Source organism: Lepisma saccharinum, chromosome 5 (assembly GCF_977018435.1).
Source record: "Lepisma saccharinum chromosome 5, izLepSacc3.1, whole genome shotgun sequence".
In the NCBI taxonomy this organism is placed as follows: Eukaryota; Metazoa; Arthropoda; class Insecta; order Zygentoma; family Lepismatidae; genus Lepisma; species Lepisma saccharinum.
The window spans coordinates 4,319,136-4,347,086 of NC_139233.1; the positions used below are offsets into that span (position 1 = coordinate 4,319,136).

The following is a 27,951-nucleotide window of genomic DNA, read 5'->3' on the forward strand; positions in this document are numbered from 1 at the left end:
CATCAGCATAAATAAAAATGCAATATTTTTTCAGACTAATGTTAAAACTGTTTATTGCACTCATAACCAAATCTGTTCGACAATGGTTTGCTGCCATTTAGGACAATGAACGAGTCATATTGACAAATAATCAGAAAACAAAAGTTAAGTACATATTTATGTTTCCAGATGAAAAATATTATCACCATTACCAGACAACACTTCCAGCACAAATCATATTTTACAAATAATATTCTTTCAACCTCTCCATGTATAAGTATCAAGTTGCAGTCTTCGGTTTTTTCATGTAGTTTTATTATTTACAACACATGATCTGCAAGTAAACTATATATAATTAAATGGCAACAATAAAATAAAAATTGTGCATTTAAATAACACTTTGCCCTACAGCACTTCTTACACATTTAAAGAAATGCCATTTTTGCATGCAAGTAGTATTTTGTTCAGAATTTTGTTCATGTTAATAATTCTACTTTTAAACACTGACATTACATTTTAAAAATTGCTATTTTCAAATCGTCCAATACCTTGGTGACTAGTTTCATTTAGGCTGGTAAATAAAATACACATAATAGGTTAACTGAAATGCATTTTAGACTCCTGAAAGTGACCTTAAAGCATAGTGTGGAATGGATGTAAAATTCCACCGAAAGTGCTTGTAAAGTTGCTAAAAGGCTAATGGGAACTGTACCTAAATGTGAAATTCAAACCACTGAAATCTGCCCTCAATGGATTGCACTTAGATAATAAAACTTCCTTCCAGTACTTATACCACACAGCAAATTTCATATTGATTTTAAATACTTTTTCCTTATACAATTACAAAAAGTATTGATGGGCCAATACAGAATTTTTACTGCTACAAATAAATATTGATATAAAATTTGGTGATACAGAGAAGTGATGCCGTAGAGTTGGATGTAAAAATATTACCAGGCAAATTGCCTTGTTCAGTCACTTTGTTTCACACAATGTGAGGTTATATCAACAAAGCAGTTAAGAGTCCGTGCACCAGAATCAAGAGATTCTTAAATCCTTCAAATACATATAGGATGTAAACTGAAATGTAATCTACTGAAATTTGAATTCAGGCCAAAAGATCTGAATCTAAAATCTTGCATCCAATATCCAAATCTTCAATCCTGAGTCCAATACATGAAACCTGAATGTGATATGTGGAACTTCAATCTTGGATCAGGTGCCCAATTATCCTTAGTAAGATACCTCGCTGGCTGAAAAGTGTATGCTCACTCTCGCCAACAAAAGTTCCAGGTTTGAATTCTCGCAACAAGTTTACATTCATCATCACGATTGCTAAAGAGAGATGAATGAAAATGGGGATGGATAATTTGCCTTGTAATATATAAACGTCCCACTGTACTGATCAAACATTAAATGACAAACCCTCCATGGACAATGTCAGTAAGAAGTGTTGACGCCAGTGCTTCAAGTGGAAAATGTTAGCTGAGGGGGATGTTTCGTTGAGCCTCCTATGTTTTAGAATGAGACAGCTGGGAGAATGCTTTGCGAAAACTTTGCTAGCTGGGGGTTAGTAGCTTGGTGGAGCAATGGCAGAGAATGTCAAAGATATAAGTTTGAATTCTGCTTGTGCTACAGGTTATTTAAGTTTATTTGAAAATAAATATTACATTGTCATTATTATATATCAATCTCAGTTTTGCATTAAAATATTAATGGTTTCTCTCACGAGATTTTAAACAACACAAAATCCACTTTTGCACGTATCAACATGCAGAATAAATTATGGTTGTTTTTCTCAGAATTCCCATAAAATCTGAACATCATTCTACACTGTGTATAATAATCTTGATTCAAGAAAAGTAAAAGCAATGACTCAACTTATTCACCAGTTACTGTGACTACATGCAAACAATGCTAATAGCGTTTTCTACTCAGTGAATTATGATAACTGCATTAAATATAAAAATCACAGAAAACATTGGAAATAGATTTTTCTACTACTAAGTCATTTAGTTCTCAAACCTAATAACGCACACTCTAAAATTTGGAAAATAAAATTCACTTAGAACTAATTTCATTGATTAAGGACATAAGTTTAACATTTTCCAGGATGTTACTAAACAAACTCTGGTATAGTTCAAACGTGTTGTCTGGCTGGTTATATGCATAAACATGTTTTTCAATCTTCATTCACAGTTTTTTCAATACAAATTTCATGCACAATTTTCATTTTTTGACTTTCTATATGAACTTTCATTTTACATCATACAAACCAATACAAAATATAAATGCAAATTTCTGTGCAAGTTATTACATAAATATCGAATCTGTAAAACAATTTATCGATATGGAACTATCAACTTACAATCACTAATGCAAATATACTATGACATTTCTGCACGAGTCATAGTTTTAGTCGATCTGATAGTTTAACACCTCATATGACACAAGATATTCAGAATGAGGCAGACAGTGGCTAGTATTAGGTATTAATAGGTATTCAAACTATTTTTCCTTGTACATTTTAAATAATAAAAAACAATGCTGATGGAAAGGTATTGGCCCATTTCCGCAGTCACATTTTATTTCTAGCAATGCAAATTAATTCTGCAGTTAACAAACTTATAAATTTTTCTTTAATTAAAGAACAACTTACTATTCGTGCCAACAAGATTATGTCACACTTTATTTTATTGTTTTCTTCCGGTTTTCTACCCAATATTACAAACTATTTATCTGGAAACAGACAACCAATTACTTTCTTGAAGAATGTTTGAAACAGAAGAAACATAAAACAGAGTGTAAATATATATATAATGAGGTCATGTCACTCACCAACTCTGATTTCGATGAAATTTGGTATACACCCTTCCCTTATGGTTGAAAGAAACCCCCTAAATTTTTTTTCACTTTATCTCAAACTGTTTTTATTTTACAGCAGTTTAAAATGTCATTAAATCAGTGTTGTCTATCACTCTTGAGACCTTCACCGCAAGATACCCTTGCTTACATTTTTTTTTTTTCCGTAACCAATCATCAGATCTCTTTGAAATTTTACACGAAGTTCAATGAAATAATGAGGATTTCATAAAAAAATACATCAGCACTCAAAAAGTTTTACAAAAGCCTATAAAAAGCCTAATTTTTGTGATGGGAAACTAGGTTGCGAAAACTTGAATTTTCAGCATGTGGGCTTGATGGAATCAAACTTTCTTGATGTTGAAAATCATTGCAAAGACATGCTCTTTCTCTACATAGAATGAAATTTATGTTTTTTACTCCTAACAAAAATTTTACGTTTTTTTTTGGACATTGCGTAAAATTTCAGGGTACCAATTCGTACCAAATGGTCCAGCACTGGTCGCTCGACCATTTTTTAAAAATTTCAATTGTTTGTTGTTGTAACCCCTGTACAAGGGTAGTTCAAAACAGGCATTATTTTCTAAAACTAGACTTAGTTTGAAAATGGCGGCCATTTTTGTTTCATGACTTGCGACATTTTTGGCCTTTGCAGATAGTTGTGATAATTATAACTCAGCTAAGAAAAATTACAGAAATCTGGGGTAAACAACATTGTTTTCAGTACATTTCAAGCTACATTTCGTGTTCCATACCTTTTTTTTCACCATATCTAATACAAATGGCTGAAATTTAGGGTCAAAACTGACTGATATTCAATTTTGAAGGGAAATTTCATTCTATGTAGAGAAAGAGCATGTCTTTGCAATGATTTTCAACATCAAAAATTTGGTTCCATCAAGCCCACATGCTGAAAATTCAGGTTTTCGCAACGTAGTTTTCCACCACAAAAAATAGGCTGCAAGTCCATTGTTAGTCTTTTTATAGGCTTTTGTAAAACTTTTTGAGTGCTGATGTATTTTTTTCTGAAATCCTCATTATTTCATTGAACTTTGTGTAAAATTTCAGAGAGATCTGATGATTGCTTAAGGAGAAATGAAATAAGCAATGTGTCGAAGGTCTCAAGAGTAACAGACAACACTGATTTAATGACATTTCAAAGTGCTGTAAAATGAAAACTGTTTGAGATAGAGGGAAAAAAAATTAGGGGGTTTCTTTCAACCATAAGGGAAGAGTGTATACCAAATTTCCTATCGAAATCGGAGATGGCGGGTGACAAAAGTTTAGTTTTTTGCTTGGATTTGATGTGGAGTGATCCATTTATGCCTAAAATTGTAGACAAATGTATCTTTGACATGTCGTGCGATTGAAAGTAAAACTCTGGAAGACCCATTCAAAGTTTCATACACTTTATGCCTGTTCTATTTTTGCCTTTTTCTGAATTTTATTTTAAATATTACATTCTCACAAACATCACATGGACATTTAGTCTCATTCTCTGTTTAAAATACATAATAAGTTAATTATGTAGAAAGATCACCTCTGCATAACATGAAATAAGAAAAAAATATCAGTAAAAAATTGAAAACAATTCATAACAAATCCTACATCAGACATAAGCATAAATGCTACTTCTATTGGAACTCTCATAGTTTATGAGATCATTAAATGGATTTTCTACTAGTTTTTCTCGAGGATTTTCACAAGCTCCCCAAAGGAAATAAAGGTTTCGATGCACATTTTCAAATATGAACTAAAACTGTTTTAAACACCTAGAAAATGTGAGTATAAACTTTACAAGAGATGAATGGCTATAATATCCGTCATTGTTATTTCATGCTTTCTACTCGTACAAAAACAAATACAACTTGATATGCATAAAAAATATTCCAGTTCTGTGGCATGACTTGCGATGAAAAAAAGTACAGTTACATGCATTAGTAAAACGTACAAGTTGACGTGAAATGCACAAGGATCATTCCACACGAAACGAAATCACCCAGAGCAGGTTGCTTCATAGTCATGGATTTGTTTCAAATTTTTTATACTGATAGATACTTGGTCCAATATGACAAATATGTAATATTAGACTTGTCCAACAAATATTTTGAAAGTTGCAAATTTTTGAAAATTTGAAGATTTTCAGAAATTGGGTGGATGAACGAACATGCCATGTGACACAAAATATGTCATATCTCGGAAACTATGTGGAGTATTTTGATGATTTAGGTATTGTTGGAGAGGAGAAGGACAGTCACAACTAGGGCTCGGAAGTTGAAGACCTTAAAATAGCCATAAAAAGACCTAAAAATATAAAAAAAGGACGTATAAATGTTAGCCAAATTAATTAATAACTTCAGTTTTAATTACATATTTAATGAATAAAAAAAATACAAAATTCTGGTGGTATGGAACACACAGTGCGAAAAACTGAAAGCTTCAAAACAAGAGAAAGTTACCACTTACAGCGCAACCTTCCAGACAAGTTACGGTTAAAGGCCCTTGTACCGTACCTGCTTCAGTCGTTCGAAAATATATTTATTTATTTCTTTACTACAGAAAGGATGTTTAAGAGGTGATGAACTAATGATGATTCGAATTGAGAATGGGCAGTAAAAACGTAGTCGAAAGAAGGCGAAGTTGCAAAAAAAAAAAAGCCATTAAGACCTAAAAAAGTAGAAAAAAGGACCAATAAGCCAAAAAAGGCAAAAAAGGACAAATAAAACCCACCTTTTTCTGGCCTACAATGACCCAAAATTAACATATATTATGTTGGGCCTTGTCTTCGGACACTAGGAAAAAAAAGGATTTTTCCTCAACTTCCGAGCCATAGTCATAACAGAAAATAAGTATATTACCACTCTTACCCACTCACAAAGTAGCAAAATCTATAAATAAAGTGAAATGTTTTGATGAAAAAAACACCACTTCGGGTAATTGTTTGATAGCGAGTCCCAGGTTTTACCACAATGAAAATTGTTACACAGTATTATCAATACATGTGAAACATAATATTAAAAAATCAGAAAGGTAATATTTTTCATAACAAAAATATCACAGGTTTTAGTGTAGGGTGTATGGACCAATTTTCCACTGGCATAGCACTATATTTTTGACAAATGGCCCTAAAACACTCACTAATTACCACTTATTTAAGTACACATAATATTACAAAAATCCTGGTCTTGGTAGAACTTCTATGAACATCATAGTAATACTTCTCCCACTTATTCAACATTTCTAACAATGTTATGTGTACTCATATTAGTGGTAATTAGTGAGTGTCAAAAATATAGCTTTATGCCAGTGGAAAATTGGTCCATACACCCTATACTGAAACCTGTGATATTTTAACTATGAAAAATATTATCTTTCTGATTTTTTAATATTATGTTTCACATGTATTGATAATGCTGTGTAACAATTTTTATTGTGGTAAAACATGGGACTCGTTATCAAACAATTACCCGAATTGGAGTGTTTTTTCATCACAACAGTTCACTTTATTTATAGATTTCTCTACTTTCTGAGTAGGTAAGAGTGGTAATATAGTCATTTTCTGTTAGGACTGTCCTTCTCCTCTCCAAAAATACCAAAATTATCAAAATACTCCACATAGTTTCCAAGATATGACATGTTTTGTGTCACATGGTATGTTAGTTCATCCACCCAATTTCTGAAAATTTTCAAATTTTCAAAAATTCGTAACTTTCAAAATATTTGTTGGACAAGTCTAATATTACATATTTGTCATATTGGACCAAGTATCTATCAGTATAAAAAATATGAAGCAACTTTTTGTCTTTCAATTGGGCGATTTCACCTGGAATGATCCACAATCAAAAATGGAAAGATTTATATTAATGGCAGTATTAGAATTTGTAATGAAGTGTAACGAAACACTGCCAAATCATTATTTTCTGTGTGGTTCTTGGGTGATTTATAGTGTTGCTTACTTGTATTATTAGGGCTATGCCAATACCACTTTGAACCAATGTAGGGCTGAGTCAATACAACTTTGAACCAATCTAGGATTGAGTCAATAGCAGTTTGAACTGATTTATGGCTGAGGAAATACCATTTTATACCAATGTATGGCTGAGTTGATACAACTTTGAACCAATCAAGGGTTGACTCAATACCACCTTGAACTGATATATGGTTGAGTCAATACAACTTTGAACTGATATACAGCTGAGGACACACCACTTTGAACCAATCTAGGGCTGAGTCAATACAACTTTGAACCGATCTAGGATTGAGTCAATAGCAGTTTGAACATGTATGGCTGAGGAAATACCATTTTGAACCAATATATGGCTGAGCTGATACAACTTTGAACCAATCAAGGGTTGACTCAATACCACCTTGAACTAATATATATGGTTGAGTCAATACAACTTTGAACTGATATACAGCTGAGGAAATACCACTTTGAAGCAATCTAAGGCTGAGCCGATACCACTTTTAACCGATCCAATCAGCCCCAATCATTAGGTTAATTGCAAATGGGGAAACCAAATATAATGGTAGAAAATTAACAGAGAACTAGAAAAGAAGTGGTGTTGTCTTTGTTAAAGATACTATCTAAGTATCTGCACAGTTCAATTTTATTAATCTACTGGATAAGCAATTATTATAGGAACATAACTAATGCATGCAACTGAACTAGAGTTGAAAGTGGTGGAAAAAATTGGCTTCTTTGGTTGGAAAAATTTTGACTTCTTTTCCCACTTTTCTCAAATAATTTGTCTTGTTTTATAGCAGTTATTTTACTCTCTAATGTACAATACTCTATTCTCAATTCATAGCTACACTTACTTGTGCAGTGCCTCCATGATGGAATAATGGTAACATTGTCACCTTGTAATAAAGGGGTCCTGGGTTCAATACTCTGTGCAGGCACATAGTGGTTTGGATACCACTTTAAACTGATTAGCTTATTGTGCATAAAGTGGACTTAAATCACACTCAAACAAACAATCATACTGCATGAAGTAACGGTGTCAAAAATGGAAAGAAAAGTACTAGAAGGCAGAGGAAAGCATGAATATTTTCTGGGGGTGGCAGTAATATTTAACATGGATAAAAAATACTATTAAAATGTGTAGTCTGGCTGAAAGAGCATTTTATTTAGTTATCTAGTTTTGTTACCTGGAGGGTAGTAAGTGATGCAGTGTGGTTGCCACCACCCCTCCAACACCCTCTTGTTGTATCATTGTTGATTGTATGACTGACTTGCAACATGATATGTGCAGAGTGGTTCATAGATATGGAAAACCCATTTTAAATAAATACCCATAGGGGAAACATACCGGATGTTCCACAAAATGTAGAGAAGAGTATTCATGGTGTGTGACTATTCTGATATGTCACATAACCACCTTTCATTTTAAAGAATGAACTTGACTGCAAGAAGGGTGCCTGCTGGTAACATACCTTAATAAGTTATCTCACTTCCCTGTATCATTTATTGAGAAATTTGGGCTGTGTTTCCCTATTCATGCTTCTTTCGGATGGTGGTTTCTAACACTGGACCACGAAAAACATTTCAGTTCTAGCAGCAGAATGGTTAGTGTTACATTGGAATTACACACACCACTGCATTTCTTGTGAAATTCTAACCTATTCTGTCACATGATCACCTTTTCAATTAAACAAATGACTCCAAGATGACTGCTATGTTGGTATCAGTTACCCCTTCTTGCATAGAGGAAGTTTACAGAGAGAGAGAGAGAGGGAGAGAGAGAGAGAGGCGGGGGGAGGCAGATCTCTCTCTCTCTCTCTCTCTCTCTCTCTCTCTCTTTGATTCAGGTTTCCACATTCGTATTTGCTTTAAAAGAATGTTTTCACACATATGGACTACCCTGTACACACACACATGTAGTTGGCAAAAATAAATTAGAAAACTAGAAGGAGTGACATGCACGACATCATGTAAGATCATTTAACTAGTTGAAACTATGGCATTAAAAATTTCTAACCTCAAAACTGGGGCTACAACTGAAATGAGGTTGGTCACAAAAGGTAAAAAAAACAACCACCAAATAGCCAAAATTTTCATTTTCCCCAAAAAATCAGCTTTGTATCACAAAAAAAAAAAAAGGATAGAGACAAAAAAAGCTGACTTTTCCAACTCTAAACTGGGCACCAGGGGAATATTCTTTTTAATTGAACAAAAAATCTCCATTTACAAACAACATAATATATTTATATATAATCTTGATAAGACAGCACAGAAATTAAAATAAAATGTTTCCAACATTTTACAAACTTGTTTGCATCATCACGGACTGAAAGGGATCACATTGGAACGTGATCAAATCCACTGCTTGTGACTAGCCAGCTTATGTGGAAGAAATAATGCTTAAAACATGGTATTGGTTTCAGAAAGTCTAAATTTGTGCAGCCTGAACATCATGCTGGATCTGCAAAAATGCCACTTGATACATTGACAATCTAACTGACCTGGAAATTATGCAAAATGTGTAAATTTAGTTCATTTTACACAAATATTGTGTGTCAAATTTTTGTTTGAAGTCCACTTTTTGCACAGACTAATCGGGACTGGGCCTACAGTTTAAAGTGAAATCCGAACCACTATGTGTCTGCACTTGGTATCCCTTAATTACAAGGCAACAACTTTACAATATTGTGTGGTTAATGTGCATATTATTATGAGAGTTTTTTTTTAATATTCCGATTGTATTGTAGAAAGTAGGTTGATGTGTTCGAATGTTCAGTCATAAGTGGAACTAACTCAATCCTAGATTGGTTCTAATTGATATCAACTCAGCCCTAGTGCAAAAGTTGTCCCAGAGATATGGTTAAAGAGAGAATTAAGAGAACTACACAATGCATTGATGTATGACTTACCTTGGAGTACATTAAACACAGCACACATAAAATTAAAACTTTAATTCCGTAATAATTGAGATAGACTTTTTTTAAAGAAAACAAAGTACTAAACTTGCAGTGGAAAGGAAAAACAAAGATGATGTGATCCTTTCACTCCATGAGGGTGCAAACAAGTAGTTTTTGGAACATTGGAAGCAAACTGTTTTGAACTTTCTGGTCTGTGTTCATCAACATTATACATAAATACATTAATAACAGCACAGGTTATTATAGTGCATTTTGAAAAATAACATTATAATAATTGAACTCATGTTGAACATAAAACACACATTACAGTCAGTATAATCTATTTACATTATTGACTTATGTTTACACATTAATAAATCATTTGTACTGGTAACTGCAATATACGGTCCACCAATTCACATTACAAGGGGAGGAACACACATAGTAACATTAGTGAGTCCAGCATGAATGTTTTTTCTACTATACAAATGCCTTATACAGTGAATGTTTTACCAAAAAAGAACAGGTGAACATAATATTGACCCATAAAAACAATCATCTTCACCAAGCAACAGACGATGCAGTCTTAAAGCCAAACACCTCTTATCTACCTAAAGTGATACTTGAACTTACGTTCTTTGCCACGAACATGTATCAACTGTGGTATTAATTGAAGTGGATAGCATGCATGCATTATCACATTATAACACACAGTCTTTGAAAAACAGCTGGCTGTGTGATGTATATACATTCTGATGCAATAATTCTGAAACGAGAAAGAACAGGAAAAGTTAGAAACCCTGCAGGAATGTGAAAGAATTTGGTATTTCAAATTACAATCAACTCCCACACAAAAAAACATCCAATCTTCAACTTCCTAAAATATCACGATTAGAAAGATATGTGTTTTCAATCTTGAAAGAACGTGTATGTTTTAACTCTTCAGTGGGGTGCCTAGGATTTTTTGAAAGGGTGGGGATGGGGTGTGTGTATATATTTTTTTCTCAGTAGTCAGTCCTCATTTTGCCATCTTTTTCTGCCTTTGACGTTCTTCCCTTAGGAATAGTGGGCCAAAGGAATGGTCGAAGAGTATTAAATTTATTCTTGTGTAAAGAAGTCTATTTTTGCTTCTTAAATATTTACAGCAGATTTAATCAATTTTCTGTAATTTCCATAACTCACAGGAAAATTCAAACCTCAGATGGTGTTGTGTTGGTAAATGTAACCAAAATTTCATGTTTAAAAGTTTATTTTGCATCATTTCGTGAGAAAACATGGTAGGAAAATGCATCTCACACCTTTCAAAAACATGAAAAATTAGCATTACAATGACTTTTGTGTTTTTGTCTAAAGCAAAATATGCATGCCGCTAGTTATCTGTCATTATCAGACAAAATAGGAATATCAGTGTATTGTCTACATTCAATATTTCTTTAAATTGCATGTAATTTAGTGCACAGTTTTGTTACTTTTTAATGAATATAAAGCTATAATTCAAGCATCCTGGTTTAGAAAGTAATGGTCCACAGCTGTTATGCTCTATTTCTCTTCTGAGGGGAGTAACCTGCCTTGGCTCGACCTGTTACTTGATTTCCTTACTTCCCCAGGCAAATAAGATGCATTACACTTTCAATAACTAACAAAAACAATTCAATCGAATTAAAAGACATTGAATTAACTAACATTTCTTCAACATGCATATTAGGGGAAAACTCAGTTCTTTTATCTTTGAATGATACCCAGATGTTCAGTTTAAAAAGTATATAAAAAGACTTATTTATTTCATGGATTAAATATATATAAAAATTACATAAGAAATAAGCCCCACATAAAAAATGACATGATCCTCTTTAATTAAAACACTGAAAATTTCTTCTGAAAAATATATATAAGACACGTTCGTACGTTGGCCTAGACCATCAGTACTATTTGAAAAATGTATCAAGCTTGACACTTGTATACATGACATGGTTCTCTAATTCCCTCCCTTTCTTGTTGTTCTATACATTGCCATGCAAAGAGAGACTAAAATTGATTAAAATTACAACTATTTATGTGCTATTCTTGAAATTATATAAAGACAAAACTGTATTGATTCTTTTTCCACCCTGTCACTGTGCCTTTAATCCCAGATTAAATAAAAACCGAACACCCTGACAGTGTTGAATCTACAATTTTAAACAAATAATTTTGCGCAATAAGGTACTTGGCTTTTCACCAACGGATAGACATATACTTGAAAATAAACATGTCCCTCCTTCCCCTCAGATATGACGTTTCTCTTATAATAGTATCAATATCCGTCGAAGACTAATCATTCGCTCGACACCAAATGACTTTTTTATGAAAAAATGGTTGATCCGTGACCGCTAGCCCTTGAGACTAGCCACAGTCACTCTGTTGACACCGGGAGAACCTTCCAAGGTCTTCTCTCTCTCAACCCCGTTGTTCAGTCGGGTCCCTTTATATAGGTGATTCAAAAACAGACCAGTAAACTGGAATTTTCCACCATCACAGGTTTGAAGGTACAAATATTTGAAAATAACCGCCTTCTGCAAGTTGGCTTTCACCGTCACATAAGTTGGCTTTCACCGTCACATAAGTTGGCTTTCACCGTCACATAAGTTGGCTTTCACCATCACGTAGGCCAGCCCTACAGCAGATTGCATTGGAAACTGCATTCAAAAATTATTACTTTTACTAAACAAAAAATTACATTGAACATACATAAAAACTAATAAGAAAAAAGAATCATGTAGTGTTTCTATCATTACACAGTGGAACTTCAATTTTTACGTTCAATTTTATATACTTAATTAGCAATGGTAAACATTCAGCATTAATATAATTCCTGATTATTAAGTTTCTTGCTCTATGGCAAAACTCAGCAAATTGTACATTGACAAAGGAGGATCCATTCAGGATCGATGCCACTCAATATATGTGTGTGGTAGAATATTAGTTACTGGTTAAATTTATGACATTGTTTTATTGGTAAAATCACAATTTCATATTGAAACAAAACAATATGTTCTTACATAATTTTGGACATAAATGCTAAAATTTTTGAGAATCTTGAAAAACAACAACATTTTTCATTGCATATGGCTCAAGTACTCACAAATTTAGAAGAAATGTTTCAGCACAAGCCTCCTTCGAAATCATCATCTTCTTCCTCTGCATCACCACCAGCAGCATCTTTATTTGATTCCTACAATAACAACAAAAATTCTATACAAAACACAATTAATTACATTTAACACATCGTCATCTGCATCTCACCTGTATTTATACTTTTATTTTGCATTGCTTTCCTGCTACTTTTTGCCTAAACTACAATGATGAGGATAACCGATGGCAACTTGCATTTCAACATCCTCTCCTTCCTTATTATTAACGGCATGATACAACATTAAAGGTCCCAGGTTCGAATCCCAACCTGGTCATGGGTGTTCTTTGTGAGTGTCCCTTCATCATATCATCACTAGTCGTTATCGTTGCAATTAGCATCATAGCCAAAAGTGGCAGAAAAACTATGATACGTGAAGGTTGAATTGGCTCTATGGTGAACAGACGTTCTCTTTTAGCCAGAAATGTCCTTCTTTTCAGGTCTCTGTCCGGCATTCGGGCGGATTTTGTAGAAATAGGCAAATGTCCTCCTTTTTTTGGAAATAGTATAGCATCGACCATAGCGAATGGACTGTACACATAATGTCCATACATAACTATCATCATCTAAAGTATATGAAGACCACAGTCCATTTACTTGATTTTACAGGAGAGAACGTTATTTCCTTGTTATGAGCATGTTCTTCCCCTGTATACACAGCCAAAACCTCTTTGCAAAGGATGAAAAAGGCATGTTCTATTCTGGTACAATTCCTAGTTAGAAAGATCCTTCACAGAGCTTTTTCATAGCACCTTTACCTCAATTTGGCTACAAATGGACAAAGAAACATTCTTTCCCTGTGGTCTTCATATTACTTGGAGGACATTTTACATACTCTAGCAATACTCACCGAGCATCTGGGAGCAAGGGGTCATCAAGTATCTGAGTGCTCAGTGAGCAATATGATCGCTCAGCTACTTGACGGACAAATAAGATTTGCTTGGCAACCACTGCTTACTTGCTCGTCACAGGTTTGAGCCACAGAATATATTGTTTTCATGTTTTGACTTTTGTGAGTAAGTGATTGCCTGATTGACGACTTGCGATATAGTGTGATTACAGAGGAAGTACAAGTAACAGAAGGTAATATAATTTTCCACTTTTTGTAAGTGTATTAAAATGAAAGTGTTGTTTCTTGCACTACTTAAGTACTAAAAAATGAAAATTGCGAATCACGTGTTGTGAAAAATGTTTGGTTTTGTTCTCATTCATAAGCAACCAGTTATTGTTTTGAGAAGTATTAAATATAATATTAGTTTGCACTAAACTAGAACCATTCTCTTGACTTAACGTGCAACAATACCTTTACCTTTACGTTGACGATCATTATTTTTTGATCAATGAGCACACACCGTAAAGTACATGATCTGTCTGCTCAGCAAGCTAATATCTTGCTCAGCAAGCACCACTCAGATAATGTACTTGCCCTGATCTACGATCACTTTATCCGAACGTGAAAGCATTATTCTCGTTGCTTCTCCCTCTGAGGCCACCCCAGATTGCCTGCAGGAACACATACAGTCTCAGTCTGTGCAGTTCTGTTTTGAGTCATACATATGCAATACAGAAATGTGTAATGAGAATTTTCATAATTGAGTAATGATATTTATTTTCACAAAATACCGAAGCGAAAGTGTAAATTCAACAAGCAAGAAAATATTAAGGTTTTAAGGATGGAAGAAACTAATATGGGGCAGAGTGTAAAGTAGCGGTCAGTCACTTTCCCTGTTGATCAAAGAGGGTGAGAAATGTTCGCGGCATTAAAATCAGATATTACTCCCTCTGTCCCATAATTATAGTCCGGTATGCCAAAATGGTAGTACAGGAATGACAGACGAAGAGGCAGATGGAAAGCACAATTTGTACTGATCCTTGAGTAACAAAGTTGTATGACTCTTTCCCTTGTTTCATGTTCTGCTTCTGTATACACCAATGTCACAGTTTGAATATCGGGCAATTATTATGAGACAACAAACAAAGGTGTACCGGACAATAATTATGGGACAGAGGGAGTAATTCAGTATCTTTTTGGAAATAGATTAAGTGAAACTTAGTCGTTACACATGAATTCACATATGGGAATATTTCATTCCAAAATCCGAGAATTGGAAAAGAAACAAAATTCTGTGCTTCAAATTTTAGACTTCCTGAGTTGTTAGATGCTAAAGAATTTATTCGAAGATTGCTTTCTGTGTTTAAAGATAAGAGGAAATTATTGAAAGTACCAAAAAAGATGGATTTGTTCAAGAGGTAGAACGAGGGCTCGAAATAGAAATTTTCTCAAAACTGAAAGCTTTACTTTCGTTAATGCCGTTGTCTGTTATTTTATCTCCGATTACACAGTGACGAGACAGAACAGAAAGGTTCCAGATATTCACGAACCGGAATGCCGTTCCAGTCCTTTCTGGTAAATTTGATTCCCTGGGTACTCTCTGTATGTACGTTACATTTATGTTTTTATGAAGAAGTGGTGGGGCTGACAGCACCCTTCCCGATCCCTTTGGTAAGCTAGGGTTAAGATTAATAACGACAAGTTGTTGCGATTTTCTTGTGGTGTCCTCTTTTTTTCAGCTTTGGCTCCTTTTTCGCCATGCTCAGTCCTCTCTTTTGAACGTATGTGTCTGGTCACCCTAATTGTCCCTAATTTACAAATAATACTTTCAAAAAATGCTTTCGATACTCACTTCAGATTTTCCTCCTTGTGCATGTGGGGAAACATATGAGGGGGCAGCATTTTCACGAACTGATGCCTTTTGCGGCTGTGCGATTCCTCTAGGTAGCGGCAGATCCCGGGCTAACTTTGCATATTCAACATCCATGTTCTTGACGAAGGGGCTGTTCAGTGCCTCTCTTGCAGTGTCAGCATCCTCTTCGTCAAAACCTTGGAGCAACATTTCCAGAGTCTGAACCTGCAACGACGCAAGCAAGGAATGTACCATTATAGTGTGTGATGGTGCAGCACAATAAATGAAACTTATTCATATCTTTTTTACTAGTTAATGCATGCAATGTTGGTGATAGACAAAGTCCTGTGTAACTTTTTTGTTTTCTTACAGTTTTTCAAACACACAATACATGCATACACAAATAGAAATAATTACTTAAAGAATGGTGTCAGAATTTTGTTTAACGGTAAATTGCTTTGTCCATAACAAAAGTTTGCAGCAAATGTAGTTCACACTATTGGCACATATAGTGACTGCTATGCTTTATCTTTAGATCTGGCACTATGTCAATATACATAATAGAAGTGCCCTAATACAGTGCACTTATGGCAAGTGTCGTGTTGTGGGTTGTTGCAATGCAAAATCAAGTCCTGGCAAAAAAAAAAACATCCCACCCACCATACTTGCCAGAACTGGCACATGCAGACTTTTGGCTCTTTCCTATGAGACTTTGAAGGGAACACCAACTATTGAATACAACAAAGAGAATGCGACAACTGGTTTTCAGTTCATACCAAAGGAGGCAGTTTGGAAATATGTCCAGCAACAGTAGGGTCAGTGAACAGTAACAATAGTTTGAGGGTGACTATACATCCAGTAGGAACAATTTAATTAACACATTCTGCGAATTCCAGAAACTTTTTCTGATAACACCTGGTACAATTTCAAAAACCATGATAGACCCCAAACTTCTGCAGTGAACAACGGATATTTCAGTCTTACCTCAGGAGCCTCGCAGCAATTTCCCCATTCCTTGAAAGCTTTTTCAGCGGCGACATAGTCTCCTCTAGCCAACTGCACGAGAACAAGGGCCACCGTAAGCCGGCCAATAGCAGGAAGATAATCTGCTTGCTGCCAATATCCTATTTCTCGACGGATTGCATCGGCAGCATGATCATACCTGGAAACAATAAGCACAAGTTAGGAATCACAATAACAAGTAAACAACAGCACAGGAATATCAAAGAAAAGAATATTCACACCAGACATTGTGCAAAAACATGCTCCTTTTTGGATATTTGAAGTCCATAGGTTATTCTTGATGAATGCTGAAGAGTAAAAGGAACACCAATGTCCGCTAACAATGAGGAATTATGGTAAAACTATATTACTAGACCTACTCTTAGCGTAAGTAATGCAGCTGAACTTTATAAACTTTAAAAAATACCTCTTGAAACATTTAACAATTGCAAAACTTAGTCTCTGCAAGCATAATAACAAAGGACAAAAATAACAACTATTTTGAATAACACATGTCAGTGGTTACCCCCACTATATGCCTTCATGGCATGGTGCTAAGCACAGGGGAGCACTTTACCTTTTTTACATGTCAGTGGTCTAGTTGGTAGTGTGTCTGGCTGCCACGTGGGAGACCTGGGAGCAATTCGCAGGGTGGGTTATCTAAGGTCGGAATTTATCCAGTGTTGTCCCCACATAAAGCAGCTCTGGGGCTCACCCAACCTAAAATCAAAGGGTACCTCGGGACAACTCTTGGGGGATAAAGGATACTGGAGCATTGTGCTGATTACACCTCCAAAATTGGCAAGAATGCATGGGTACCTACTCCCACATCTCCTAAATGTGCCATCATGGCACTGTGCTATATGCACATGGAACTTTACCTTTTACCTTTCATGTCAATGCTTTTCTAGAAAAGCAAAGGTAAATGTGAACTTCTCCATGCTTGTTGCTTGATTGATTGATTGATTTGGTGTTTTAAGTCCACTTTATGTTCAGTAAGGCTAATCGGGACTGGACCTACAGTTTAAAGTGGAATCCGAACCACTATGTGCCTCCACCGGGTATCCCTTGATTACAAGGCAACGATGCTACCACTGCACCATCGGGGAGGCCCTCTCCATGCTTATTGCATTGCGGCATATGTGAAGGTTACTGATCTGGACCACTTTTGGAAGGGATATGATTAGCACCACATTTCAGCCACCTTTACCATCAGGTATTTATTAATTAGAGGCTAGGTGAACACCAGAGCCAGTTTACACCAGGTCGGAAAACTCCTTCCTCTTAGATCACATCACCCATTCTTGGAACTGAACCTGGGTCTCGTGCATGCACACTGTGGCTAATTTTTTAAACAAAACATTTTATTTATTAATGACAAGACCAAAATAAAATTTACCAATATTGATAACTAAATGACAAACATTCCAAGAGACCCTGATGGGATCCCCTATTCACCTCCTTAATATATGTAGGTTGGTGACTGCAATGGGCTATGTCATCAAAATAAAGTATATATTTTGAAATTTTCATTTACAAAATAAATACATATGGATTATCAGTTTATACACAAAAAAAACATAATAAAATTTGTTTGAATTGCACACAAATCACACACACACAACTTGTTAATTTACAATTAATGCTAGACCTCAGTATTTTTAAACAAATAATAAATTACCACTTACATCCTCAGCTTGACCATAATTCGGGCAACCTTGCCTATAAACTCTGCTCCTTGCCTAGGCCTATCTTCGAGCTGTATAAAAGAAAGAGGAGAAGGAAATGAATTTTTGTTCCAAATTAATGAACAGTTCAATTAAATGTATACTTTAAAAAATAATACTTTTCACTGCTTCTTGAAAGCTGAAATTTAGGAAGATCAGAGACTTACTCAATTACAGAAAAGAACGTTATTCAATTACATCTTGTGGACAAATGCTATTACTAAATACGTATGTGAAAGTTCTGAAAGTACCAATAATCTTAGAGGAATTATACTGTTTGCTTTTTCAGGTTTTTTTGCATTGCTTCCCACCTATCAGAATTATCAAGCAGTGACAAAACATAATAATTTTTAAAAACAACATAAAATCACAACATGTACCTTATTTTCAGACCAATCTCAGCCCTTTTTCAGGAATTGGAAGGAAAGAATGAGTTATGGAAGATTAAAAAAGTTATACAAAAAGCAGCTAATTCATGCAGCCACATCATCAGGACATTCCTAAAGGACGACTGAGGTCGGAATAAAAATTAGGGAGACAAAACAAGGCATGTGCTGTGATTTCATTTTCTTTTAATGCTGACAACACAAGGTATGAAATAACTTCAATAAATGATAAAGCAGATGATAGGACAAACATAACACACAAACCTTTGTGGTCAACAACAGCAAGTGGTCATCTCCCTGTATTGCTAATAAGTAGGGACATTGAATTTTCGCGATGCGCAAAATCGCGAAATGTGAAAAAAAAGATGCAATTTTGAACATTCTGCATGTAACTACACCCCAATGATGAAATATGCATGAGTTTCACTAGCGAAGTAATGCGAAATGTGTGCTTTTCCACGAAATAATCGTGAAATATCATCAAATTAAGTAGAAAACATGCAAAAACCGACAATCGAAATTGTGCGCGCAAACTGTCGATTTGTAACGAAACGTTTGCTTAAAGTTTCCTACCACTTGCAGCTGAAGAACGTTTTATCTTCAATCGCATCAGGAAAACGCTGCAAATTGTAATATCCCATGCACATAATCTCAGCTCGAAAACTTTGCCCCTGTCAAGCTGCATTCCTTTCTTCCCCCGAATGTCTACTCAACTTCCAGTTTCATTGGACTTGCTAGCTGTAGCAGCGATAAGATTAGTCTGTTCCGCAAATCAAGGGAAACAATGGTGTCATTTGTGTTCAGTCATAAATGAATTTTGTTTATCATCATGTGATTTTCCACATGTGTTTGTGTATGTGGAGTGGACAGCAAGGATATCCTTTAAATACATACAATGAATAAATTACTTGAGATATGCAAATTAGAAATGAAGTGATTTTGTGTTGATGTTTTCTTTTTGGTTGGACAGCTAAGTACTTGTGTATGTGTACAGTATATAAAAATGAAGTAGTTTATCAATTTATAGCTCTTTTGTATGTTGTTTTCTCTCATAATGAAAAAGTGTGTGCCAATTTTTTTTTCACCGCTGGTATATACCGCTGATCTAGGATTTTATTTACCGCTCTCCTCAGTTTTTATTTACCATAAATTTGTGTCCCTACTAATAAGGTATTGGATTATAGACCCTTCAACTAATCACCATCATTGCAATAAGTAAAAGTGTCAGAAAAGCAACATACAATAAGAAAAACAGATGCCTATGACGATAACTGTCATATGCGGTTGTTAGGTGAAGTAATATTTTTGGTCCAGCTTTGAAATGTAAAATAAGGCAGATTGTTATTGCTCATAGATGGCAGTTGGGTGCCAAATAGCTTATCGAACTGATGGTTAATACAAAGATTTCATAATAGATGTCCTCACTGTACTCTAATTGTAAATTGGTCCAAATGATTGTATTAGTGATGAAAATATAAGATTGTATTGTAAAAACAACGAATGAAGTATTTTCCAAATTAGATTATGTATGTTTGCAATGTTATCGCAATTAGTAATGTACATTGCGAATTTGCAAGAAAAGGGAAACATTCGTCAAAACCGGAAGAATGCAAATGTTAAAAATGAACTGGTTCCAAGAACGGATCACAGAACCCGTTGACTGTGCAGCAAGTCGTGGAATGGACGTAGATGGAATCGGTTTGAGGAATCCGATCGGCAGAATGGTTCTAGGACTTGGTCCGGGATAAAAGGAAAGCTATGGCGGTCGTCAAGGAACAAGTGAGAAGTATCACTGGAAATCGGGCTTATTATGAACTGATAAGTAGATCCATTTAGCTTAATTTGTTCATCAAGGACCGTTCATCGAAAATTCCAAAGAATATTTATTCCATTGTGTGTGGAAATGGATATTATAAGTTAAAGTTGAGAGAATTTTTCGCCCGATGTCAGCTGATCTGTGTTAATTCTTGCATCGTAATTAGATGAACATGCAGGAACGTGAACTATACAAAGTTTCATCCTCAATTTCGTATATGCTAGCATCCGTGTGAGTAATTATGGCCATAATTCGTGTGTTTACCTTGTGATGAATTTGGTGGGAAACTTGGCATCCTGAGTAGCCATATTAAAAAAAGTTGTGGAAAATTTCAATCGAGGGTAAAGAATATATGTCTCAATCTGAGATTGATTTAATTGATCAATTTGTGTTCGATGGTCCAGTGTAAAGGGACCAAGGTATTTTGTTGCACATTGGAGTGTATGTATAAACTTTGGTCGGGTGAATTAAAACCAATTTTGTCAAGTTTGTTTTGCTTACGCACCACAATTTGTTGGTGGCAAGGTCAGTGTAAGGTGATCATATTCTTTTGAACAGAAGTCTTTGTCGAACTTCATGCTTGTAATTCCCGCGCATACTGATGTATGTCCTTAAGGCGAAACATTTTGGTGAGTGATTCAGTTTCATACATTCCCAAGTAGTACAATTCCAGTACATTGAATATTTACTTTAATTTCTAGTAAGGGAAGTTATTATTGTGCACTTGGTACATGGTATACATGAAGGATACTTAATGTCAAATATAAGCTTGTTTATGTTCCAGCGTAAATAAATTGTTGTCGATAAACCAATATTTCAGACTCGGAATTTGCAATTCATACCCAAACATGCTTTAGTGTATTTTGTATGTAGAAATATGTTAATGATAATATTTCTTTCAGGCAGGGAAAGTTCATCTTGCTCTGGTCTCTAAGGGTTAATTTCATGCGCGAGAAAAGAGTGGTGGAATGTGATTGTTAGAACAAGAGGTTAAGGCATATTTCTGTCACATAAAGATAGCCATGGACAATGGGAGTATGTGGAACTAAAAAGGGAGGTGAACCAATAGGAAGGTGATCCTGTTGAAGAGTGGTTTTACATGAGCGAGTTGTTTCGCGAAAGTGAACATTGATAATCTGATTTCACCGCAGTCCAATGTTATCGCTGCCGGTGCTACCGATAGCAGTTCGAGGGGGGTATATATAATTTTAGTGCTATTGTTGTTAGGAATCATAATAGAAGCACAAGACTTACTTGCGCTTAATGAGATATTCTTAAGAATTTGAGCCTCTATTTTGAACTTGCGAGGCATAAGCTTATTTAGTTTCAGTCTTTATCACAGAATATTGAGACCAGCTTCATAAGATTATGAGACTCAGTGGCAGTTGTTGGATTTGTTCAGGCGTTAAACAAATTTATTTTGTTTCTAATTCTGATTAATTTCCTACAAAAAAAAAAAATGGGTACCGAAAATGAGCCAGTGACTTTGGACACCTTACTTTCCTTCATTAAGGAAAGCAGTCAGGCATCCAAAGAGAGCACGGAGTTGCTCAAGCAAGAACTTCAGGAGAGTAGTCAGAGGTTGAAGTCTGAATTGACTGAGCACTCCAGTAGATTGGTAGGTGACCTTAGGGCTGACCTCAATGATACAAATAAATGTATCTTAAATATGCAGCAAAACCTGGTTAGGAATTGCGAGGGCCTCAAAGAACTTACGCTTACGTTATCACAATATAGGATTGAATGCATAAACAGGGCAGAGGGGCTTGATAAGAAATGTGAGGATCTGGCTAGTAGGTTGGATGTGGAAGTACAGGGTGTGCAAAAGTCCTTGGGCCAGATGGAAATACATAATGAAAATCGTTTCAAATCCTTGGAAGGGCAAATAGTAGAAAGGGTGTTGAATAAGTTGGGAGGTAAGGATATAGAGAAAAGGAAAATTCCAAAAGGTCTTCAATTAGCAAAATCGGTTAGTGATAGTGAGGTGGGAGTAGTAAAGAAGGAAGTTTCTTCACCTTCTCAGCAGTTGAAACATATTTCTTCTCAGAATCAAGCTAATGAAGCTCTGGTTGTTAACACCGTGCCTGCAGAAGTTATGGTGACACATGTAAAGTTGACCGTCTGCAAGTTAATCGAGGTAAACCAGTTAAGAGTAAAGATGTTGGTCACTTGGTCTCTGGGGACACTGGGGTGGGTCGTAAGGATACAGATAATTCTGACACTGCAGATAGTTGGACAATCTTAGAATCAAAACAGTTTGTTTGCAACTGTGTCTCAAGTGCAGAGTCTTCTACTGAAACTGAAAGACCTGGGAAGGGACTGACTGCGTTGAAAGGGAAAAGTTATTTAAAGACCAGACATAGAAGGGTTAAACCATGTAGGTCTTTAGAAAGGATTGAAGCTCTGAAGGGTGCTGGCCTGGGAAACGGGGAACAATCTGATCTTAAGGGGAATCGGGGCTTGGCTCATACGAAGTTGTTCAGTATAAAACCTCAAGATTGGTTGAAGTTCCCAAAGTTTAATGGTCTGATTACAAATGTAACACCCACTGAATTCCTCGAAAAAGTGGAGGAACTTCTGGAGTTGTATGGTATCGATCAGGTTCAATACATTAAATATGTGCCAAAAATCTTGACTGAGAGTGCGAAGATCTGGTTTTCCGAAAGAAAGGCTGGTTGGTCTCATATGATTTGTTCAAATCAGAATTCATCAATCATTATGAAAGCTCAAGGTGGCGCTACGCCTGCCTGGCAAAAGTGTTAAATTCACCTTATCAAAAAACCACTGAGGAAAGCGTGTTACAGTTCTTCTCTAAGAACTTTAAGTTGCTTCGCACCATCCAACCCAAAGCAGAAGAATCTCATATTGTAGCTCAGCTGGGTATTCTCTTACCATACAAATTAAGAGAACATTTGGTGATGCAGGACATTTCGTCTTTCACTGAGGCAACTCATGCAATAGAAAATTTTAAGTCGCTGAAAGAGGCAGTTGTCAAGCGAGACCTAGCTAAACAACTCCCATCATGTAGGCTGGCTCCTAAAGCTAAATTTTCAATGAAAAATTTGTTAAAATTAATACATATGCAAACTTACTCACCATAACAACATCGCATGCCTTTTGATATAATCGTAATGCCTGCTCAGGATGTTCTGATTCCAACAGTTTAGCTGCCTTATCCAACGACTGCACTGCAGTGTCAGGAGATCCATGGTGCTGGTACATATTGCATGCTCTTTCTGACAACTGAGGGATTTCGTGGAAGTGACCCATGTCCTTACACACTAATATTGCCAGGTCAATGCATCTAAGAGGAAAGAGACATTAATATTAAATGTACCTAAAGGATATTCTCACACTAAATGCTGTTCCGCTACATCTACTTCTCGGCAGCAGTCATTGATACATTCAACTGAACATCATAAGGGTGACATTAGATATTAAGTGTACAATGTTATACTTGGAATTGCTTGTGAACATTACTAAATATTGATTATAGTGACAGGAAAAATTGTTATGTTTATTCTTAAAATTTGCTATAAATAATTACATCAAGTTTTTAGTGAACAAAACTCACAATTATTTTAATTATTTTTTTTAATTTTATTACTTGGTTTAAATACTTACTTACAACTTACAGAACCAGAAGAAAGCAATGAATTATTTTCGAAATTATAATGTGTTCAGAATGTATGATGATTGCAACTATGTGCTTATTCATGAACAGAAGTCTTCTTCACCTTACAGACACCTTTCCTTAACATTACTCTTACCTGATAAAGTAATTCACTTTGCAATAAGTGTACTTACTTGGCAGCAGAAAATAATCTGGTCAAAGTGTTAAGGTTTTCTCAATACACAGAAATGGAATTACATCTTTAAAAATGGCACAATAACTATTATTAATATGCATTGATTAATATATTATCATTTAATATTAATAATTAGTAGTAAATGGTTCACAACAATTCAAGGCCACCCCTGGTGGCAATCAAGGGGTGTCACGTTTGATCCAAGGTGAAGGTACATTGCACATTTGGATCTGACTTTCGCCTATCAGAACATAAACAGGATTTAAAACAAATACAATCATTAAATCACAAAACTATATTCTTGCCAATCTTACACAAATACTGAAATTAATTCCTATGATTTGTTTTGCCAAAGATTGTGTTTAAGCCCACTTTCCACATGAATAGACCAATCGGAACTAGACCTACAGTTTAAAGTGAGATCTGAATCATTACGTTACTCCATCAGGAGGTCCTAATGTGTTTTGCAATAACGAAAGGGAAATACTATTTTCAACCAATCTTATGAGACATCATATAATTTCGTTCTAAAACGTAAAATATTGAAATAACCATCGTTTTCGTGGAGAAATGCAGAGTTTCTGTTCCGACCGCGGACCACTCAATTTAGCCTATTTTGCAATTTTTACATGTGACCCCTAAATTTTAACTTCAAATTCGTGATTAGGAGGCCTCAATTAGTGAGTATGCGAAATATTACAAAAATAGGGGAGGGGTCCGGTATTGTAAATTCGCACCAAACAAATATATGAAATGAAGGATACGACCTATTTTGCTTGTAACACTCTACTGCTTTCATCAAACAGTCTTTGCATTGCTCATATGATTTTGCAGTCCTAAAGCAGGTAGCTGAAAGAAAAAGAAAAAGTTCATTCTAACATAATTCTCCCTCTTCTTGTAAATTTTCTCATTGAATCAGAATACACAGTACCTACAGCAATGCATTTAAAAAAGAATGAATCCTCGACATTGACACATATAACAATCCTTATTTTATATTACTGTACTTAATTTATTTTTCAAGTACTATAAGTCAAGAATGTATGCAAATTATCTGCTTTAAACATTCAAAAGCCCATTAAACATTTGTATGAATATAAACATTAATACATACCTGCTTTACTATATTCATCTGCAGCAATTTCATAATCTGGTCTCCACTTCAATAAAGATGTCTTGAGACTGAAAAAAAGAAAAGAAAATTGTGTTCTCAGTAATTTCATAATTTTAAATTCAAATAAGCTTCATTTTCATACTATTAATAGTGCAAAATATGCAACTATACCTATAGAGGACAAACTAGCCGGAACTGGAAAGGAAACAAATTCAAAATCAAGAATGATTAAACAGTATATGGACAAAAAGTTCGCGTAAATATGCGATATCGCCCGAACGGATTTCTTCAAATTTACAGGAGAAACTTCTTACTGAAATCAGTTTCTGTAGCATTGTCGAAGTTCTTTCGCGGAAACTGAAAACTTCAGCATAGAATGCTGCAAAACAAGATATAATCACTTTTTATGTAAGGAACATATTACGGTAAGTAGTTTCTTCTGTAAAAATAAATAAATGTGTCCGAAGGATAGTAAACTAGTACCACGAGAATTTCTTTCTTCTTTATAACTATGCTTACCTAACCTTGCCGGAAATGGTCCGTGGGGCTATCGTGAATTGTTTTTGTGGCTATTGTGAATGGTTTTTGGGGCTATCAGTCAATGGTTTGTGGGGTTATCATGAATGTTTTTTTTGGGGCTATCCGTCAATGGTTTGTGATGACGTAGTGAACACGAAAGTAGGTATTTTTTTGGTTAAGAAGGTTGAAACACTGCATACCCACTACAAATCGACAAAACATGGTACTACTTTACTATACCGGAGACACCTATCAATGATTTATTTCGCAATTACATTGCTAACGTACTATTCTGCATTGCGGAACATTTCTTTAGCTGAAATAATGAATTTCTAACGAAAATAATGTATATTTCTTACATTAACGAGTACTTACTGTTGTTCCTTATTTCCCACAAACCATCCGCGGGTAGCCCCAAAAACCATTCACGATAGCCCCACGAACCATCACGGGGATGAGGTATGCCTACTAGGTTAGGTTAGGCCTGTTAGGTTAGGTTCAATTAGCACTCCTTTCGTTCAATTTAGCATATTGTGCTCTCGTGCAGAAAGCAAATGGCGGCAGCAGCAATAGCGCGTCGGAAATAGATTTTCGTAGAAAACCACATGCATTCGCATTAAAATGGATCAAAACTACATTCCCGAACATCAACAACGCTACAGAAAATGATTTGCGTAAGTACTTTCTCCTGTAAATTTGAAGAAATCCGTCTCCGGTATAGTAAAGTGTTACCCAAAACACAAGCATGACGTGCGATGATCCATGATGAGTGCACGTCATATTGTCTGTTACCCAAGCGGAACAAGGAAGACAAATAATGGCTCGTAATATGAAAAGTTGACACTATTTTATGGAAAAAGGCATAACTCCACCTTAAAGAATCTTCCTCAATGCAGAATAGGTAAGTATCAATGCTAAAATTAACGAAATAAACGAGTGAGATGTGCTCGGGCGATATCGCATAAATACCAAAGTTCGACCCAGTCTACCCAATAAGCACTACAATTATGTTGTAACCAAGTATCATTAGTTATAATTTTATACTAAAATCTTTGAAAGAAATATTTATCTTACTATATATGCTTTCTTCAAGGAATGGGCAATATATTAATTCTTGTGCTAGCAATTTATCACATTTGTTAGAACTGTGAAAAATAAATAAATAACCCAAGACAGTCACTTAAAAAAGAAACCTGTACATACTGCCACTGGAAGGTTTTGTATGTGTATGAACGTGTACATACCTATTAGAGTACCTATAACTTTTAACATATCACATACACCGTTTCACTATCCTATACATTTTCTGCAAGTTGGCCCCTTGTGCAAAATGAACAACACACCCACCTTGAGTTGCCTAGCCTGCATAAATAGAGAATCGTCATTAGTATTTGTTAGAAAAGTAGAATACCGGAACCTACGACGAGGCAGTATACATTTTAGTCATATCTCGAGTTCTTTATCCATAAATCTTCAGTTATCTGTCAATGAAAACACAAATTCCTTGGACTTATCTTCATTTAAATGTCACCTATACTCTGATCCATTCCTAACAATATAAATCGCACATATATTCAGCATATTTTCACTTACAACACGATGACAGGTCACCTTGTTAAATACTGCAATTCATAACGTAATAAAATCTCTACATTACCTTTTTTCAGCTAGCTTTATATGCCCAAATCCTTCGTCTACCTTTCTGGAGAGAGCCATGATTGATCCACTGCAAAACCGATTGTCATTTGTTCGAAACCATATTCACGTTAGATGTCGCTGTATGTAGCAGACGGTCGGTTCGCCTGGGATTGTAAATTGTTGTGTAGGGTAAGTTATAATAAAATAATTTAATCTGCATTTTTTTTCTGCGCAGGCAAGTAAATTACGTTCCCTTACTTTAATTAAGAGAAGCATTTCACTCTGGTATTTGTTTTAATCAGCATGGTATTTATCATTTTATCTCTTGTAATCGTAATTCAACCTTTTGACATCCTGTATGCAAGGTAAATCATCTTTTGCA

General features: G+C 35.2%; 2 protein-coding genes across 6 annotated transcripts in view; one reads left to right on the forward strand and one right to left on the reverse strand.

Moving 5' to 3' along the window:
- Window positions 1-34: 34 nt before the first annotated feature.
- Window positions 35-27,696, reverse strand: LOC145987620 (gamma-soluble NSF attachment protein-like). 2 transcript variants are annotated; one of them, XR_014441669.1, is made up of 11 exons: window positions 27,589-27,696; window positions 25,413-25,480; window positions 25,063-25,147; window positions 24,297-24,314; window positions 23,586-23,793; window positions 18,249-18,319; window positions 16,543-16,720; window positions 15,559-15,783; window positions 12,827-12,916; window positions 10,339-10,471; window positions 35-313 (listed from the first exon to the last, which is right to left on the reverse strand). XR_014441669.1 is itself a non-coding variant. In XM_083122024.1 (10 exons), the coding sequence occupies exons 1-9, from the start codon at window positions 27,645-27,647 to the stop codon at window positions 12,845-12,847; spliced, it is 984 nt and encodes a 327-aa protein (XP_082978150.1). In that variant the 5' UTR covers window positions 27,648-27,696; the 3' UTR covers window positions 6,294-10,471; window positions 12,827-12,844. The 2 variants fall into 2 exon arrangements, 1 of the variants encoding a protein (XP_082978150.1); XM_083122024.1 differs by lacking the exon at window positions 35-313 and having other exon boundaries at window positions 6,294-10,471.
- The window catches only part of LOC145987619 (uncharacterized), a 53,415-nt gene continuing 53,153 nt past the window's right edge, over window positions 27,690-27,951 (forward strand). For all 4 annotated transcript variants that reach the window (XM_083122019.1, XM_083122021.1, XM_083122020.1 and 1 more), the window contains exon 1: window positions 27,690-27,758. The gene's annotated coding sequence lies outside the window, so the exon portion shown is untranslated. The remainder of the gene's footprint in view (window positions 27,759-27,951) is intronic.

Excerpts from the sequence above, each read along its gene's own strand:
- LOC145987620 (XM_083122024.1), bottom strand. The coding sequence starts at position 27,647 with ATGGCTCTCTCCAGAAAGGTAGACGAAGGATTTGGGCATATAAAGCTA. Across the intron at positions 18,320-23,585 it reads AGGCATGCGATGTTGTTATG|CTCGAAGATAGGCCTAGGCA; the intron begins GTGAGTAAGTTT and ends TCTTTTATACAG. Across the intron at positions 12,917-15,558 it reads CACAAGGAGGAAAATCTGAA|GAATCAAATAAAGATGCTGC; the intron begins GTGAGTATCGAA and ends TTGTTATTGTAG.